Source organism: Mustela nigripes, unplaced genomic scaffold, assembly GCF_022355385.1.
Source record: "Mustela nigripes isolate SB6536 unplaced genomic scaffold, MUSNIG.SB6536 HiC_scaffold_75, whole genome shotgun sequence".
Lineage (NCBI taxonomy): Eukaryota > Metazoa > Chordata > Mammalia > Carnivora > Mustelidae > Mustela > Mustela nigripes.
In genome coordinates this window covers 4,653,615-4,668,218 of record NW_026739490.1, presented here as the reverse complement: position 1 = coordinate 4,668,218, position 14,604 = coordinate 4,653,615, and the positions used below count along the sequence as shown (strand labels likewise).

The window sequence follows — 14,604 nt, the reverse complement described above, 5'->3', positions numbered from 1 at the left end:
CAGCTGTGAGTCCCTTGGCAGACAAATGGCCTGGGAGTCGGGAGGGCTCTGAGCACGCGGCTTCTTACTACCAGAGGGGATGCCGCAGAAGATATCTGCTGGGTTCTGCTCCCCTAGTTGCCCTGGAGGGAGCTGAGGAACCCCACAGTCCTCCCCCCAGCCCCCAACATGAGAAGGCGTTTCCTTTGGTCCTCCTACCCACCACCTGCTTTCTGTGGATCAGGGCAAATAGAGGGGCCCCAGGTGTCTCTGCTTGTGCGCCATTGGGTCCATACATGGGCAGGCAGGGATCCAGACGTAGGTGCATGCCTTTCGTCTCATTCCCTTACTGGGCTGTGGACATGAGCGCTGGTTTCCACAAGGCACTTAATGGCTTTCCAAAGGAGTTTCAACTCAGTTTCCCCTGTAAGCCTTTTAGGATTAGGGATTGTAGAATCTGGAGTGAGAAGTAACTCTATAGTATCTCACTCAAAAACACAGACTAGGGGACCCCTGGCTGGCTCAGCAGGTGGAGCATGGGATTCTTGATCTTGGGGTTGTAAGTTCCAGCCCCACATTGGGTGTAGAGATTACTAAAAATAGAAATCTTAAAAAACAACAACAACAACACTAAACTAAAAGCACAAAAACAAGATCATTCCCCGGAACTCCCTTCCTCCTCCAGGAACCATGCAGTTCCTCAGCTGTGCTTTACAGAGCACATGTCTCCAGAATTCTCTCTGCTCTGCTGTCTCCACGCCCTCTGCTTACTTCTCTTTAGCCCCCTCATATGTCTTTTATCCCCGCTCCTGCAGGGAAACTGCCTCGGCTCTCTTGCCAGGCTCTCCCTCCTCCCGCAGCAGGGCCCAGCACCATCCTCCTCCTCCTCTGACCGAGCTCTCAGAGCTGTCCCCATGGGAGAGCTTCCCCTGGACCAGCCACAGCCAATGGTCAGATTTCACGACTCCTGTCACTGAGCTCCTGCCTTCAACACGCCACAACCCCTCCCCACCAGCCTAATAGGCTAATAGGCAATTTTCAGCAAATCCAGGCAAAACAGAGCTTCCTAGTCTGCCATTCCCCCCTCCCCCACCACTGCTCTGGACCTGGGAGTAGCCCCAGTGCATCCCCATCGGATCCATGAGCAAATTTTGTTGGGTTTACCCTCAGAACAGAGCACAGTTCTGCCCCCTTTCCCCTCCAGCCTGGTCCACCATCTGACTTACCTTCTGACTTGCCCCCCGCCCCTATTCATTCTCCACCACCAAGGCTTTTTGTGGCGTTTGGGAAAACCAACAAAAACAGCAAAGCAGTCTCCTTGCTGTGGGTGTCTGGAAGGTCTGCAGTCCTTACCACTGCTCACTTTGTCCTTCGGCTCTCAGTGGGGGGCCTTTGCTGCTCCCACCACCCACAGTAGTTGCTGTTTCCTCCCCTCACGGACCCCCGTGGCCCTCACTGCAGCATAGCCTTCTTCATTCTCAGTTTGCTACCTGGGCCCCATCTCCCCGGCCAGACTGGGAGCTCCTGGAGAGCAAAGCTGTGTGTGTGTCTTTCCCCAGCACAGCCCCCAGTGTAGCAGGTGCTCGATAAACCTGTGATATGTGGAATGCACAACTGATGGCTCCACCTGTGGTTCCCAGAGGCTTTCAAGCCAGGGAAGCCCTCGATCCTCCACTGCCACTCTGGTTTTCCAGCTGCAATTAATGGGGGTCCAGCCAGAGACCCGATTCCCTCGGCTCCCTTCCTCTCACCTCAAACTCCTCCGGTGGGGCACCAAATCCTTTTATTTCTACTTCTGGTCGGCCCCATCCCTCTGCCTTCCCCTTGTTTGGACCCTTGGCAAGCATGGCTTCCCACACCTTGCAGCCCTCAAGCTTCCCTTGAGTCAGCTGGGGTTTTACAAGCCTCTTGAGGCTCCTGCTGCCTTGACCAGCCTTCCCAGCCCCTCTGGGAGGAGAGAAGCATCAGTGCTGCTGGTGGGCTGGGGGAGGGAACATGGCCTCCACTGACTCTCCTCTCCTCGGGGACATCTCCAAGCCCCATAGATGGGTTTTGGGGTAGGCAGAAGACTTTATGGTGCCCAACTGACACAGCATTAAGCCCTCTCCCAGTTGCTGTCTATCCATACTGAAAGATCCAGACTCCTAGGAGGGTAGGCAGGAGGGCAGGAAGCCCTACGGAGAGCCAACAAGGACCTGCTCCTCTTAGAAGAGCATCTCTGTGTGCCACCCCCTGCCCCCATCATCTCAGTCACAGTCTAGAGGTTGAAATGGAGTCTTTTTAGTTAGAAAATTCCATGAAGTTTTGATTATCAAATCATCTTTCCTCTTCCTGTTGTCCTTATTTTGCTATTATTTGTACATTCATCCGGGCATGAAACTTCTGAGTAAATACGTAAAGTTTCTTGAAAATTTGAAGCCATGTGAGGAAAAAAAATTAAACTTCTCTACTGGTACAGTAAACACAGTAGTAGTAACTGTAGGATAAAATGGACATATATTCACATTTGATTAGAAGGTTTTAAGAACAGATTTATAGTCATTTATTAGTTTGACATAAAAATGTATTGACCCTGATACAATTTTATTTTAAAAACCAGATTATTTTGGCTGGTCACTTGAGTAATGCAGAAACCTGGGGAAAATGGGAGTAATTTGTGGATAAATTTATTTTTCTCTAAATTTTTGGATAATGAAACAAAAATGTTTTTGGAATTCTTTCACAACGTTGGGTTTTTTTCCACTTTGGTTTTTTTCCACTTCTACCTGGAGGTCACCCCCTCGCTCTTGTCTAATTAGTCATTTTGACTTGTCAATTGTTCCTTCAAAATCACTCTCCAGTTAGTCCTCTTCTCATCCCCAGCAATGTGGAGCAGCGGTCCACCCCCACATTACAGTCTATAAGATCTTTCCTATTTAGGGGAGGAAAAAAAAGATCCTCAAAACAGGCTGCCATGGAACAATGGTGTCCCTGAGCATGCTGAGGCACTAGAGAGCCAAATAATGGTGGTCTTTTCTCAGACTGCAGGGGGAAATGGTCCTACTGCATGGAATGTTTCGTATCAAATCGTTTTCCCCCTTAGTTAAAAATCACTACCACCACAACAGAACAACATTGTGTTATCACTTGTACTAGAAGAGACTTAGCAGAAAGCAAAACTAAAAAAATCAAGTATATATCTGATTTTAACAGAAAAGCTCAGAAACAGTCTGCCATGCTGGTCTAGGGGAGCAAGCCCTTTTTTGGGGGACTGAGATTCCCCAGTGGGCCTAATTTTGGGGAGGCCCTTGGAAATGCACAGTGACCCTTGGCCAGGCCAGTCAGAATATTCCTGACCATTGTGACTGGGTCAGGGATGGCAATGTGACCTCAGACTTCGGTGCTGCCTTTGGAGAAGGAGGCTGGGTCTCCCCTTTGGGGTGTTAGGGCTGCTGGTAGCACAAAGGAAGTTCAGTGCCAGGGGAGAGGGAGGTCCCCAAGTATGGAGAGAGGGCTCAGATGACATCTGAGTGCCTAGGTCCAGCTTGAGGCTGGCACCACCTTAGACTCTTTGTACAGCAACCAAGCCATTCCTTTTCTATCATGCGCTGGCAGCGGGGCAGATTCTCCTGTTTCCTTTGGGCTTGACTGTTTCCTAGATTGTATGACGGAAATGAACACATGACTATTTCTCCATGCTCCTGAGAGTGCTATGATACTCAGCAGCTCTACCTGACCCCCTCTGCTCTGAGTCACTTCCCACCGATCAGCCAGGATCCCTCCATTCTGAGGCTCCTGCTCTGTCAAGCATGCCCTCAGCTTTCAGTAGTCCAGTGGCCCTACTGTGGGCTCCAGGTGGGGACAGGCCCCCTGCCCAGCCCCAGGCTTCCTGGCCTCGAAGTCCTCCTGGCTGTCAAGGATCATCCCCTCCAGGAGCCCTTCCACATATACCGTCTCTCCCATCTCCCCAACAACTGTGAGGTTAATCCCCAAATCCTGGTGGTCTTCCAGGAATTCAAGGCACAGGAGCTCCCTCAAGGTTCAAATCTGGTCCTGCAGGACTAGGAGGCGGGAGACTCTGGAGAAAAGGGTTGTGAGGAAGGGGATGCTTCTGCCACCTCCTCCCCCAATTCTCTGGGCCCCACACATGCAGTTTTGCCTTGGTTTGTACATGACCAATTGAGCACACAGAACCTCCAAACCGAAGATCACCTTCCCCACCATCTGAGGGAGGCTGCCTCCTCCCCATTGAGCCAGCTCTCCATCTTCCCAGTGGGCACTTCCCTTGTCCAGAGGCCCCTGCCTTGAGAGCGGGACAGAAAGCACCATCTCTGTGGAAGCACGGCGCCTTGGCAATCAGCCCTTGCCCTGCATTGCCAGCGGGCCCCAGCCAGGCTCCCCTGCAATATGGGGAAAGGGGCGCTGGTGACCATTCTGCTATAGCTGCGGGCCTTTGGACGACCTCTCCCTTGGGAGTGAATGGCTCCTAGGCGCCTGGGCAGGGCAGCACCAGAGGGGCGTCTTGGAGGGACACTGAGCCAGGGCAGTGGCTCTGACCCCCCAGGCCCTTCATTTTCAGTCGTTCCCATTTGTAAAGTGGGAACAGGGGCCCCATCATGGAGCTCTGGCTGGCCCAACCAGCTTGTCAACCACCGTGGAGTCAGGGTGAGGGGCTGCGAATGGACCAGTGCCCCGCCATCCAGGATGAGCACAAGGGCAGCAATGGATGCAGCTTCTCCCAGGGCCCCATGGGGGTCAGGCTGGCTTTTCTCTGGGGTCCCGGCTGGCTTTTCTCTGGGGTCCCGGGGGGACCCCAGTGGCCACAAGCAGGCTTCCTCAAACCCCTCTTCAGGTTCTGGGAGTCCCGAGAGCACCTATCCGCACGCTGGGTGGTCTCATGAACCTTACACTCTGTGGGCCTTCTGGGGTCTGGGGAGGGGAATGTGCACGCCCCAAGGGTCTCTTCCCAGCTGCCCAGCAAAGCACTACCAACAGGAGGCTGAGGCTGAAGGAAGGGCCCAAGGCCCTGGGGGTGGGCCTTCCCAAGCCACATACATATTCTGCCCTCCCCCACACAGCTGAGTCCACAAGAACATGTAACTGCCCCAGGTCTTGCTTGTTCAGTGAGAGTTTATTGGTCCTTAGCATAACATCTCAGTTACCAAGGTAAATTCACATACACGACTGCAGGTAAAAACATGTAAAATAATATAAAAATAAATTGAAGGCTACTTTTATATATTTACTGAATTAAGTAGTGTAATAAATACTATAATAAGCAAAAAGCTTCAATCACACAATTCAGTTTCACTGAAGTTACAGTAGTGTTTGTAAATATGAGTTTTAAAATTTAAGTTACAAATATTAAAGCACTGAAAAACTAGTATAAAAGTGAATTTTGGCACGTAAGTGAGCTCTTCTGTCATTAGTATTTGACAACCTGGGACAAGGAAGCCTTTTCTCACCTACTTTTTGAGGTACAACTATCCAACTACGTCAGCAACACGCTGCAATACTTAATAGTTTACAATCTTTGAGTTAACTTTTCCCTTTTGAGAAGCCCAAAGAGCAACCCAGAGCTTATTACTGTGCAAAAATTCTCCAAAATCCTAATAGAATTTAGGAGGGAACTTCTTGCGACCCACAGGGCCCAGTGTCCTGGCCTCAGGTCAGAGAGCCCCCAGGGCTCGGATGGGACTAACTGGACTCCGTGCCAGCAGCCCCCTCCTAGGGTGATCCCTTTTCTCCAATTTCTGCCTCCTCCTCCCAATTAAAAAAAAAAAAGAAAATCCCACATCAAAACGTAAAATAACCCATAACTTCAGCGACTTCAACATTATCACACTCACTCTGGGTGATATAAAACTGAAGCTGCTAACAGGAAAGTTGGCAAAAAGCACGTAAGCCCCTGGAGGACTTCTGCCTGTCCCTAAGGAACCTACTACACCTGATATCTCTGCTGGGTCCCTGGTATCCACTCTGAAGGTCAAAATCTGCAACACAGTGTCATGGCCCTTCCTCTGAAGACAACCTAAGACCCTGTCTCTCCACCTGGAGCTCCCAGAGGAATCCAGTGGATATTAAACTTCACAGTCAGAACCCAGAGGCGCCTGGCAGGTTCCAGAAGGGGCAGTGTGGGGGGAGGAGTGTCCTCCCTGCCTCAGTCCTCAAAGAGCTCATACAGCTAGTGTGCCTCTTTACCGGGGGCACAGCAAGTGCGCCCCAAGGAATGCCCTTTCGCCAATGTGCCCCTTCACACCCCCGAGCAGGCTGAGGAGCGTCAACGGAGGCCTCAGCCAGTTCTGCCTTTTTGGCTTTGGAACTTCTTAACGTTTTGACTTTTTTCAATCACAGTTTCATATTCAAGTTGAGGTAATCACAGTTTTCCCTCTAACAGTAGAGGAATTGGGACAGTGGGGCAAGTTGGTGAGAGAGCATTTCTGTGGACCACGGTCAGAAACCAAGACCACCACGTAGTACAGCCCCACGCAGTGGGAAGACCCGCTTTTATACACGGGCTCTGAACCCTCTTTAAAAACTCATTTGTGCAGCAGCCAGGAAATGCTCAAGCTTCTCAATCTAGAGCTTTCATTTAAAAGTTCACAGCAACCCACCTGGAGTAAATGGCCTATGGTTCCCCCCACCCACCCACCCACCCCACTTCTCCCTTTTCTAAGGCTGCTCAAGTTTGAGTTTTTAAAAAGAGCTCAGTAGAGCTAAAAGAAGCTATAGTAACTCATTGCTTATTTCATCAATTGCACTTAAGATCTATGTTATTGATTCTGAAGCAGAGGCAGGCCCATTGTGGACCCCAGCCTCTGGCCAAACAGAAGTGAGGTGCTCCCAAACATGGGCTCCACACCTGGGCCCTTGTCATCACCAGCTTTGGGAGCTGGGACTGGAGCACATGGGCCTTTTCAGAAGGCTTTCTTCATGCAAGATTTCTTATTTAGTGGTATTTGGAGTTTTGTTCATTTGGCTTCAAATGCAGATTATTTTTTTCTAATATAAGTACATTTTACTGACAAGCTCTTAACACCTGCTTTGCTACTTGCATGGAGGCCTCTGAGTGACCAGGCACACACACCACATGTGCTCCATTCTTTCTCAGTCTCTCCTCTGTGCCAGGGGCTGTTCTCAAAAACCCCTCTACATTACTGGAAACTTTGCTGGTTTTGTCTATGTGCTTCTTCCTAAGGCATGCAAAAAAAAAAAAAAAAAAAAAAAGTGAAATTCAGAAAGCATTTACAGTCTAGGCAGCTGAGGCGCTGAAGTCCTAACAGACATCATCCAAATATCAGTGCCTGTGACCTCCCCCTCCCCCATAATTCGAATTCTGGAAGTCAGGTACGGGATGCATTCGTAATTCTCCTCTGGTTTACAGTCCAGCTGAAAACAAAGACCCTGAAAGGAATTTTAAATTGGATATTGGAATTCTTTGAAATTCCCAGTTGACAGGAGCCAAACAAGTCCAGGGCCAGCAACAATGCTTGGGGACATAAGTTTCCTGAAGTTTGTGGCTGCAAACCAAGGCTTCCCTGGCAAGGCTCAAGGGAGGGCTGGGTGCTGGAGAGTGAGCCCCATTCCGGGATGCCCCACAAGTGATGACAGCCCTGGGCCCAAGACTAAACAGTTGCAGGTGTTCCCCTCAAAAGCAAGGGAAGGCATCACAGGGAGGCTGAAGCAGCAGGTTTGCTTTTGCCCCAGAATGAGGCAAACCACAGTGAGGCGACAAGGGGAGCTCAAAATCAACCTCCAAGGAGACCGCTTGTATCAATTCAAAAGCCACATGCTTCTGGAAAGCAACATGCTTTTCCCTTCAGTTTAGCCTATAAGGGACATCCCCTCATCTTAGCCCAAGCTGCTGGCCCTGTGGGTGGGGCTGGAGCAGGGCTTGGGTTGCTCCCCCCCAGGACTGGGCCCAAGGCCAGCAGGGCCTGCTCCTTCAATGCAAGGGGACTAAGCAGGAAGACAGGCACTGTCCACTGGGGACAGGGCTCTCCTGGGGCAATGTCTGAGGCCAGTGCCTGTGGTGGCTTGGTCCCCGGGGCATGGCCACTGTTGAGGCAGCCAGGGTTCCTTCTGCATCCCAACAGCTCCCCTGTGTAACAAATGCTTCTCCCCACCATCACAGTGCCTCAGCAGCCCAAAGGAGATACTGTTACCAGAGACCCAGAGGCTCCGGGCCGGAGACCAGAGACCAGAGGCTCCGGGCTGCCAGCCGCACAAACAGGGCAGTCCCTATTTGCTCATTGTTCATGAGGACCCCCCACCCCCATCCCCATCAGTGGTGCAGGTGATGCTCTTCAGCGCTGTATAGAGAATAAAGACAACATGCACTCAAACCAGTACATAAAGGCCAAGAAGAACAAAGACAGCCCCTTTAGGGAGGGGCCTGGGAGAGCTGAGGTTCGGTTATCCCATATCTAAACGTCCCCCTCCAGGGTGGACGTTTTCCAGGACATATGGCCCAGCCTTCCCCTAGGGCTTCTGTTCAAAGAGATCGTGATACTCCTGCTGGTCCAGCTCTTGGTTATACTTCTCAATTTCCCGGTTGGCTTCTTCCACGTAGTCATTCATGAACTGGTCCATGACTGGCATCTCATTAAGGAAGAGAGCCCTGAGCTGGGGGGACAAGGGAGCCTGCCCAGGCCCAGAGGGATCTGTGGGCAGCTGAGGTGGGGGACACCGAAGGACTGAATGCCCAGCCCACACAAAGCCAACCTGCCGGGCTCTTTCCTATATACTGGCCGCACCCCAACTACAGAGAAGAGGCCAGGGTTGGCACAGGTTCCTTCATGAGGTCCTAGAGCTGAGCCCTCCAGCTTTCAAGAGCATAGACTTCTGTCCACCTTCCCCCAGATTAACTACTGCAATCACGTATAGTCTCTCCAACTTGTAGATTATGATCTCGATGACCAGAGAACGTAGGATGTTATGGCAGCTACACTGAAACTACAATGCACAGGGGCGCCTGGGTGGCCCAGTCGATTAAGCAGTTGCCTTCGGTTTGGGTCATGGTCTAAGGGTCCTGGGATAGGTCCCTACATGGTGCTTCCTGCTCAGCAGGGAGTCTGCTTCTCCCTTTGTCCCTCACCCCGCTCTCATGCTCTCTCTCATTCTTTCTCTCTCTCAAATAAATAAAATCTTAAAAAAAAAAAAATAAAGAAAAAGAAACTACAACCCACAGGTGCTTCAGTGATCACTGAATGAAGGCAAAATTAACCTTAATGACGTTCAACGGCCCAAATGAAAAGTCTGCCTCTGTGGCTTGCTGTGCGCTCTTAGAACCCAGTATGCTCTAGGGGGTGGGCTGCAATGGCTCTAGCAGACACCCTCTTTACGTTCAGGCTTCCACACACACCCAACCTGGCCACCACAGATTCTAAGGATACGTGGATGAAAATCAGTCTTGTCACCAAAGAAGTTGACAAACTGGGTGCCATTGTAAAAGTAGCCTGCGGGCAGGGGGTCCAGATGGCGCTTCACCTGCAAGAAAATTCCTGTTAAAATTATCTGACCACTTCCTATCATTTACTCATTCATGAAAAACAGACAAGCCTATGCCTTAGCAAGACAGCACACACTGCCCCATGGAAGGCTAGATACACAAGGGAATATTCTCCCCGCAGCAGTTCTCAAGTAGTGACTGATGGAGGTTCTCGAGCTCTCATCTCAGGGAGGAACTCTGGGAGCTTCTCTGGGATTAAGCTCCACACCTCTTCAGTGGTACTGGTTTGATAACACACCCTTTGTTAGCCGTCTCCCTTCTTTCTCTCCCTTACTCTCTCAGTTCTCTGTTAGTGTCTCCTAGAATCACTTCCAAAATAAGTGATCTGCACTCAAATCCATGTTCAAGGTCTGCTCCTGAGGGAACACATACTACCATGACTGCCTTCTGAGGTACCCACAGTCTCCTCCCCAGGAGCACCGAGGGTTGCCCAGGACAGGAGCTGGATATGAAGGGACCTCCTCAAGTCCAAAGCAGGGGCTCCTGGGTCCCAGAGTCTCTCCTACCTGCTCATTACTGGGAGAAGTGGTACAGTCTGTGCTCGGGTCTGGACTCTGTGTCCCTTGTAGCCTTTGCCCCCAAGGCCCTCAGGAAAAGGTGCCAGTGGGGGCTGGGACTGGGGAAGAGGCTAGTAGTCAGCCTGAAGGCTGAGAGGCTCAGCAGAGAGCCTCTCGTGCTGGTCCTAGGAGTCTACCACCTGCTTATCAGCAGTTTCTGGATCTAGACAGTTTTTCCTGGGCTCTGTTGCTTTATCTGTGGTTTATCTAGCAAGGAAGGGTGGGAGGAGATAGGACTTCTGTGGCTGCTTCAACAGTGTGTCAAAACAGGGCTCCACGTCACCCCTTCCTCCTACAGGCACTGCTTCTCCTCTATCTCATGCTCAGGTCATACCAGAGGTCATTCTACCCTCCTCCTCTCTTAGGCTACAAGGCTGGATGGTCTGAGGTTCCTCCTTACCCAGCTTCCCTTTGTGGCTTAAGAGACGGAAGATCCCCAGCCTGGTCTACAAATAGCCCCCTCACTTGGGGACTTCTAAAGGATGGAGCTGTGCCAGCCCAGGATAGCCCTGGGGCTCTTAGGGGACTCACGTGGATGTTCCTGATCTCCTGCTGGGTCAGCATTCCCCTGGTCTTCAGGGCTTTCCTCTGAGGCTTCTGTGCAGAGATGGAGGAAGGGAGGGGTCAGATCCCGACAGAGCTGAGGGAGTACCTGGGCGGGGAGGGCTCAGGGTTCTGGGGGTGACATGACTAAGATCCCAGCAGCAGGGAAAGCAAGCACAGGCAGCATCGTGGTCTGAACACACATCCTGTCTGCCCCTCAGGGAGACCACTGACCACCACTTTACCCTGTGTGCCAGGGGAAACAAGCAGCAGAGGGAACACCAGCACTTCTGCAATAGCATGTTCCTATATCTGCAGAGCCTCGACTCTAAGCCCCACCAGGGCCATGTATGCAGACAAAGGGACAACATGAGGTCCCCTAGTCAAGCATTTAGGGGTTTATCCAGTTTATCTGGGAAAGATAGAGCCTACACACAGCCATCCCTCAGTATAAAAGACAGGTTCCAACTAAGGACCCAGGGCCCAGCCAATTCTGTTTCCAGAGTTCTAAGTCAAGCTAAACCCGTGAGGCTGTGCTAAGAGGCCTAGCACCCACAGCTTGTGTCATGAGAGGATTTTACTCCAGTCTGGCTTTTACTTTTCTTTGCAGTATTGGGCTAAAGATGCTTATATGCCTCTATTGGCCAGCATCATCTTCCCTTGCGCCTGTTTCCAGCGCCCGGGCTCACTGTTATCAGTGCTTAAAGTCTTGGTTTACAAATAGCTGTAAGCGTATCTTTGTTGTTTCTCTTTTCTAGAGAGAGAACCCAAGTACAGAAGGATCCTGGGTTCAGAACACAGGACAGCCCCTGAATTAGGTTCAGCTAAGAAAAGACATTTTGAGTTTAGACTGCCAGGCTGACCCAGGATCCATGTGGAACCACTAGGTTTCAACCAGGTCCCAGTCAAGCCACCTAGTAACTGCAATTTGCCTTGGCGAAAGAATTAGAAATGGCTGTAAGCCCAGGTCAGCCTCGAGGTTACCCTCAAGGTTCCTCCCTTGAAGAGGTTCCTCCCACTTGCAGAGCATCCCTGAAAGTGCCAGCTGAGCCTGTGAAGCGTAGACCAGGAGAGGGCTCCTGGAGGGGTCTCTACCCGCAGGCCAGGAGCAGCTCTGAGCTTTGCTGGTCATATCTGTGCCAGAGGTGTCTGGGCTTTGAAAACCACCTGCTTAGCTGACTGCCGCAGCCAGTCCTTGACGCTTTCTTCCTTCAGGGAGCAGCCGATGAACACGAGGTAACACTCCTGCTGCCCGTTGCTGTCTTGAGGTGTGCTTCGGGAATCAGGTGGTGGTGAGGGTCCCTCCAAAACCGGGACAATGCTCAAGGAATTGGCCAGAGTGTTGTGGCAGACCTCCATGGCCCTCTCAGAGTCTGCAGGGAGAACACACGTAGTCCCTGAGTCCCCGCTACACTAAGCCTGTAACGTGCAGATAGCTGGGGACAGATTCCTGTGACATATGCAGGAGGGAAAACTGCCATGATTCATGGCAAGTTAAAAAGGATGAACTAAGAGAGGGAGGAGCAATGTAAGTTTCTGGCTTGGCTGATTTGGTAATCAGGTGGACATCACTAACCCAGAAGGGGACTATAAGAGGAGAGCCCCTTCGGTCTCAGCAGAATCCTGAGAGGCCAAGGGTAAAGGGAGTGTCAACATACAAGTGGTACAGGAGGGTCACATAATAGGAATAGGAAAGCTAGGACTGTTTTTTTTTGTTGTTGTTGTTTTTTAGGTCCCCCTAAAAAGCAGGATGGGAAAGGGATCCAAAACAAAGAGAGGTTAACTGAGTAAGGTTAACTGAGAGGTCTAAATAAAAATGAAAACAAAGTGAGAGGGAAGGGGATGGCATGACGACCTTTGAAGCAAGGAGGAGGATGTCTGTTGGAGCCTGAGGGAAGATGGCTGGAGTAAGGGGCCAAAGTTTCAGATTCAGTAACATAAGTAAAGCCAAAGACATGGGTTAAGGACCTTGAGAGATCTTTACACAGGTGACATGGTCCCATGCTTACAACTCTCAGTGGCTCCCTATGGCAGACACTGATGGTTGCCTGTCCACCACCTGCTCTTTCTCTAGTATCAGTTCCCCAGAAAGCATGGCAGCTCAATCCTGGGCAATGAGAGAAGTCTGCTGAGGAAGAGGCAAGGGGTGCCTCAGTAAAAGGCATCTGTATTGATAAAGCCACCCCCAAGAAAAGCCTCTCTATCAGCTGGATGTTGTGTTTGGAGGTGACACCAGATCTGTAGCACTACCTGGCAATGAGGGCTGGGAACCCGAAGACAAGCTGACATACCAAAAATGGAAGAACACACATTACCTGTGTCCTCGGTGGCACTGCTATGTTGCCTGACCTCCTGACTTCTTATGATGTAGCTAACACCAGCTAGTTGAGTTGGTGTTTTCTGTTAAAAAAGCTAAAATGCCTTAACAGACATATTCCCACTGGGCCTCAGCCACAGTGAACCCTTTCTGCTTCCTGCAATATGCCTTGTTTGCTTTGGTTCCAAAGCACGTGCAGTGCCTTTTCCCTTGAATATTCTCCCCTTCCTCAATGTTGAGTTGACTAATTCCTTGTTTTGAGGCCTTCCTTGACCTCCAGCCTGGGATGAACAGACTTCAAGTCATGAGGGTTCCAGAGGTCTAAGGCTGATAAATAGGGAGAAGGCAAGTGGAAGGCTTGAAGACTTTGGCAGAAATGGATCTGGAGCTGGAGAGCTCATCACTGGGGGAGCTCCTGGTGACAGGTCTAGGAGGCCATGGATGGCTTGAAAGGGGTAGATTGAGAGTCTCTGGAATAAGAAGTCAAGGAGCTGTGCAGAGAGGCCCTGGGCAGGCCATCCAGGGGTAAGATAGGACACATCCTGCACTGTGGAGCAGGACCTGCAGAAAGGTGGGGGGACTAGAAGAGCCACTGGTGTTAAGCCCAGATGGGAGGGTTTTTGAGAGAGCCTGAGAGGTATCTGTGGTCTGCAGAGCACCAGTAGAAGCTATGAATCCACATCATGAGAATCTGAGCATTCTATAGTGCAGGACTCTTAAATCCAACTCCCCAGTTACCTGAAAACTTCACTTTGCCCAGGATGTGGTAGATGTTTCCAGAGAAGGGACTTGGCTTGATGGAAGATTGAATTGCTGGTGGAAGAAGAGGACAAAGCTGTCACCAACCTGGGGGCAGAGGCCAAGTTTGGGGCACACAGCTAGGAGGGTTAGGGAATGGGAAGGATCCCTACTCCATGGACCAGGGATTATATGCTATTCCTCCACCAGACCCTCCCAGTGGTTCTGCCACTGTTTCCAGGGGTAGGGCACTCCTGGAACCTCAAATCCCTCTGCCTGTTTTCAGACCCCAAGAGCAAGAAGAAAAAACAGCACACATGAACTAAAATGGTGCCGGGAAACAGGGACAACTCTGACATACTCTTTTATCAGGGTCCCAACCAAGGTTTACCTTTACATTTGGCGACAAAGCGAGTCTTCTCCAAGGGACGACCAAACCATACGCAGATCTGAACCATTAGTGGAAAGACTGATCCAGAATCAAATTTACCTTCATACCTTAAAAAGTTTAAGAAGTTGTAAGTACAAGTAATTGGGGCTTGGAATGTTATTATATACCACTCAGGGATGAACTACATATCATTCATCCTATAATATTTGAGTTCTTACTTATGTGAAATTTTGCATACACAACGTTTATTTTAAATATGTGTATGTCTCTTTCACCTTGACTGAGAAGCATGGTTGCCCCATTAGAGCAGGGAGGTCTGTAGACTAGCAGTTCCGTGAAACCAGACCCCATCTATGTTTGAAGCCTACCAGTGTGCCACCTGAGATTGGGGGTTCCTCCTGACACCCCTGGAGCTCTTCCTCAGAGCCTCAACTATATCCCACTTTTGAGGTCAGCTTAATAGACCATACATTTGGATGTGCACACTTTCCAAAAGGAACTAAAGAGCTGGAGCATCTCTTCTCTATTTTTTCAGTTTTGAACTGCTCAGCGGGGAGCCTGCTTCCTCCTCTCTCTCTCTCTCTCTCTC

At 50.5% G+C, this 14,604-nt stretch overlaps 1 protein-coding gene across 3 annotated transcripts in view; it reads right to left on the bottom strand.

Moving 5' to 3' along the window:
* Positions 1-5,070: 5,070 nt before the first annotated feature.
* DNAAF9 (dynein axonemal assembly factor 9) overlaps positions 5,071-14,604 on the bottom strand; it is a 133,093-nt gene continuing 123,559 nt past the window's right edge. For all 3 annotated transcript variants that reach the window (XM_059386475.1, XM_059386476.1, XM_059386477.1), the window contains 6 exons: positions 14,016-14,122; positions 13,625-13,699; positions 11,737-11,942; positions 10,558-10,623; positions 9,354-9,447; positions 5,071-8,552 (listed from right to left, as the gene is read on the bottom strand). In XM_059386475.1, the coding sequence (XP_059242458.1) occupies positions 8,440-8,552; positions 9,354-9,447; positions 10,558-10,623; positions 11,737-11,942; positions 13,625-13,699; positions 14,016-14,122 (661 nt within the window). In that variant the 3' untranslated portion in view covers positions 5,071-8,439. The remainder of the gene's footprint in view (positions 8,553-9,353; positions 9,448-10,557; positions 10,624-11,736; positions 11,943-13,624; positions 13,700-14,015; positions 14,123-14,604) is intronic.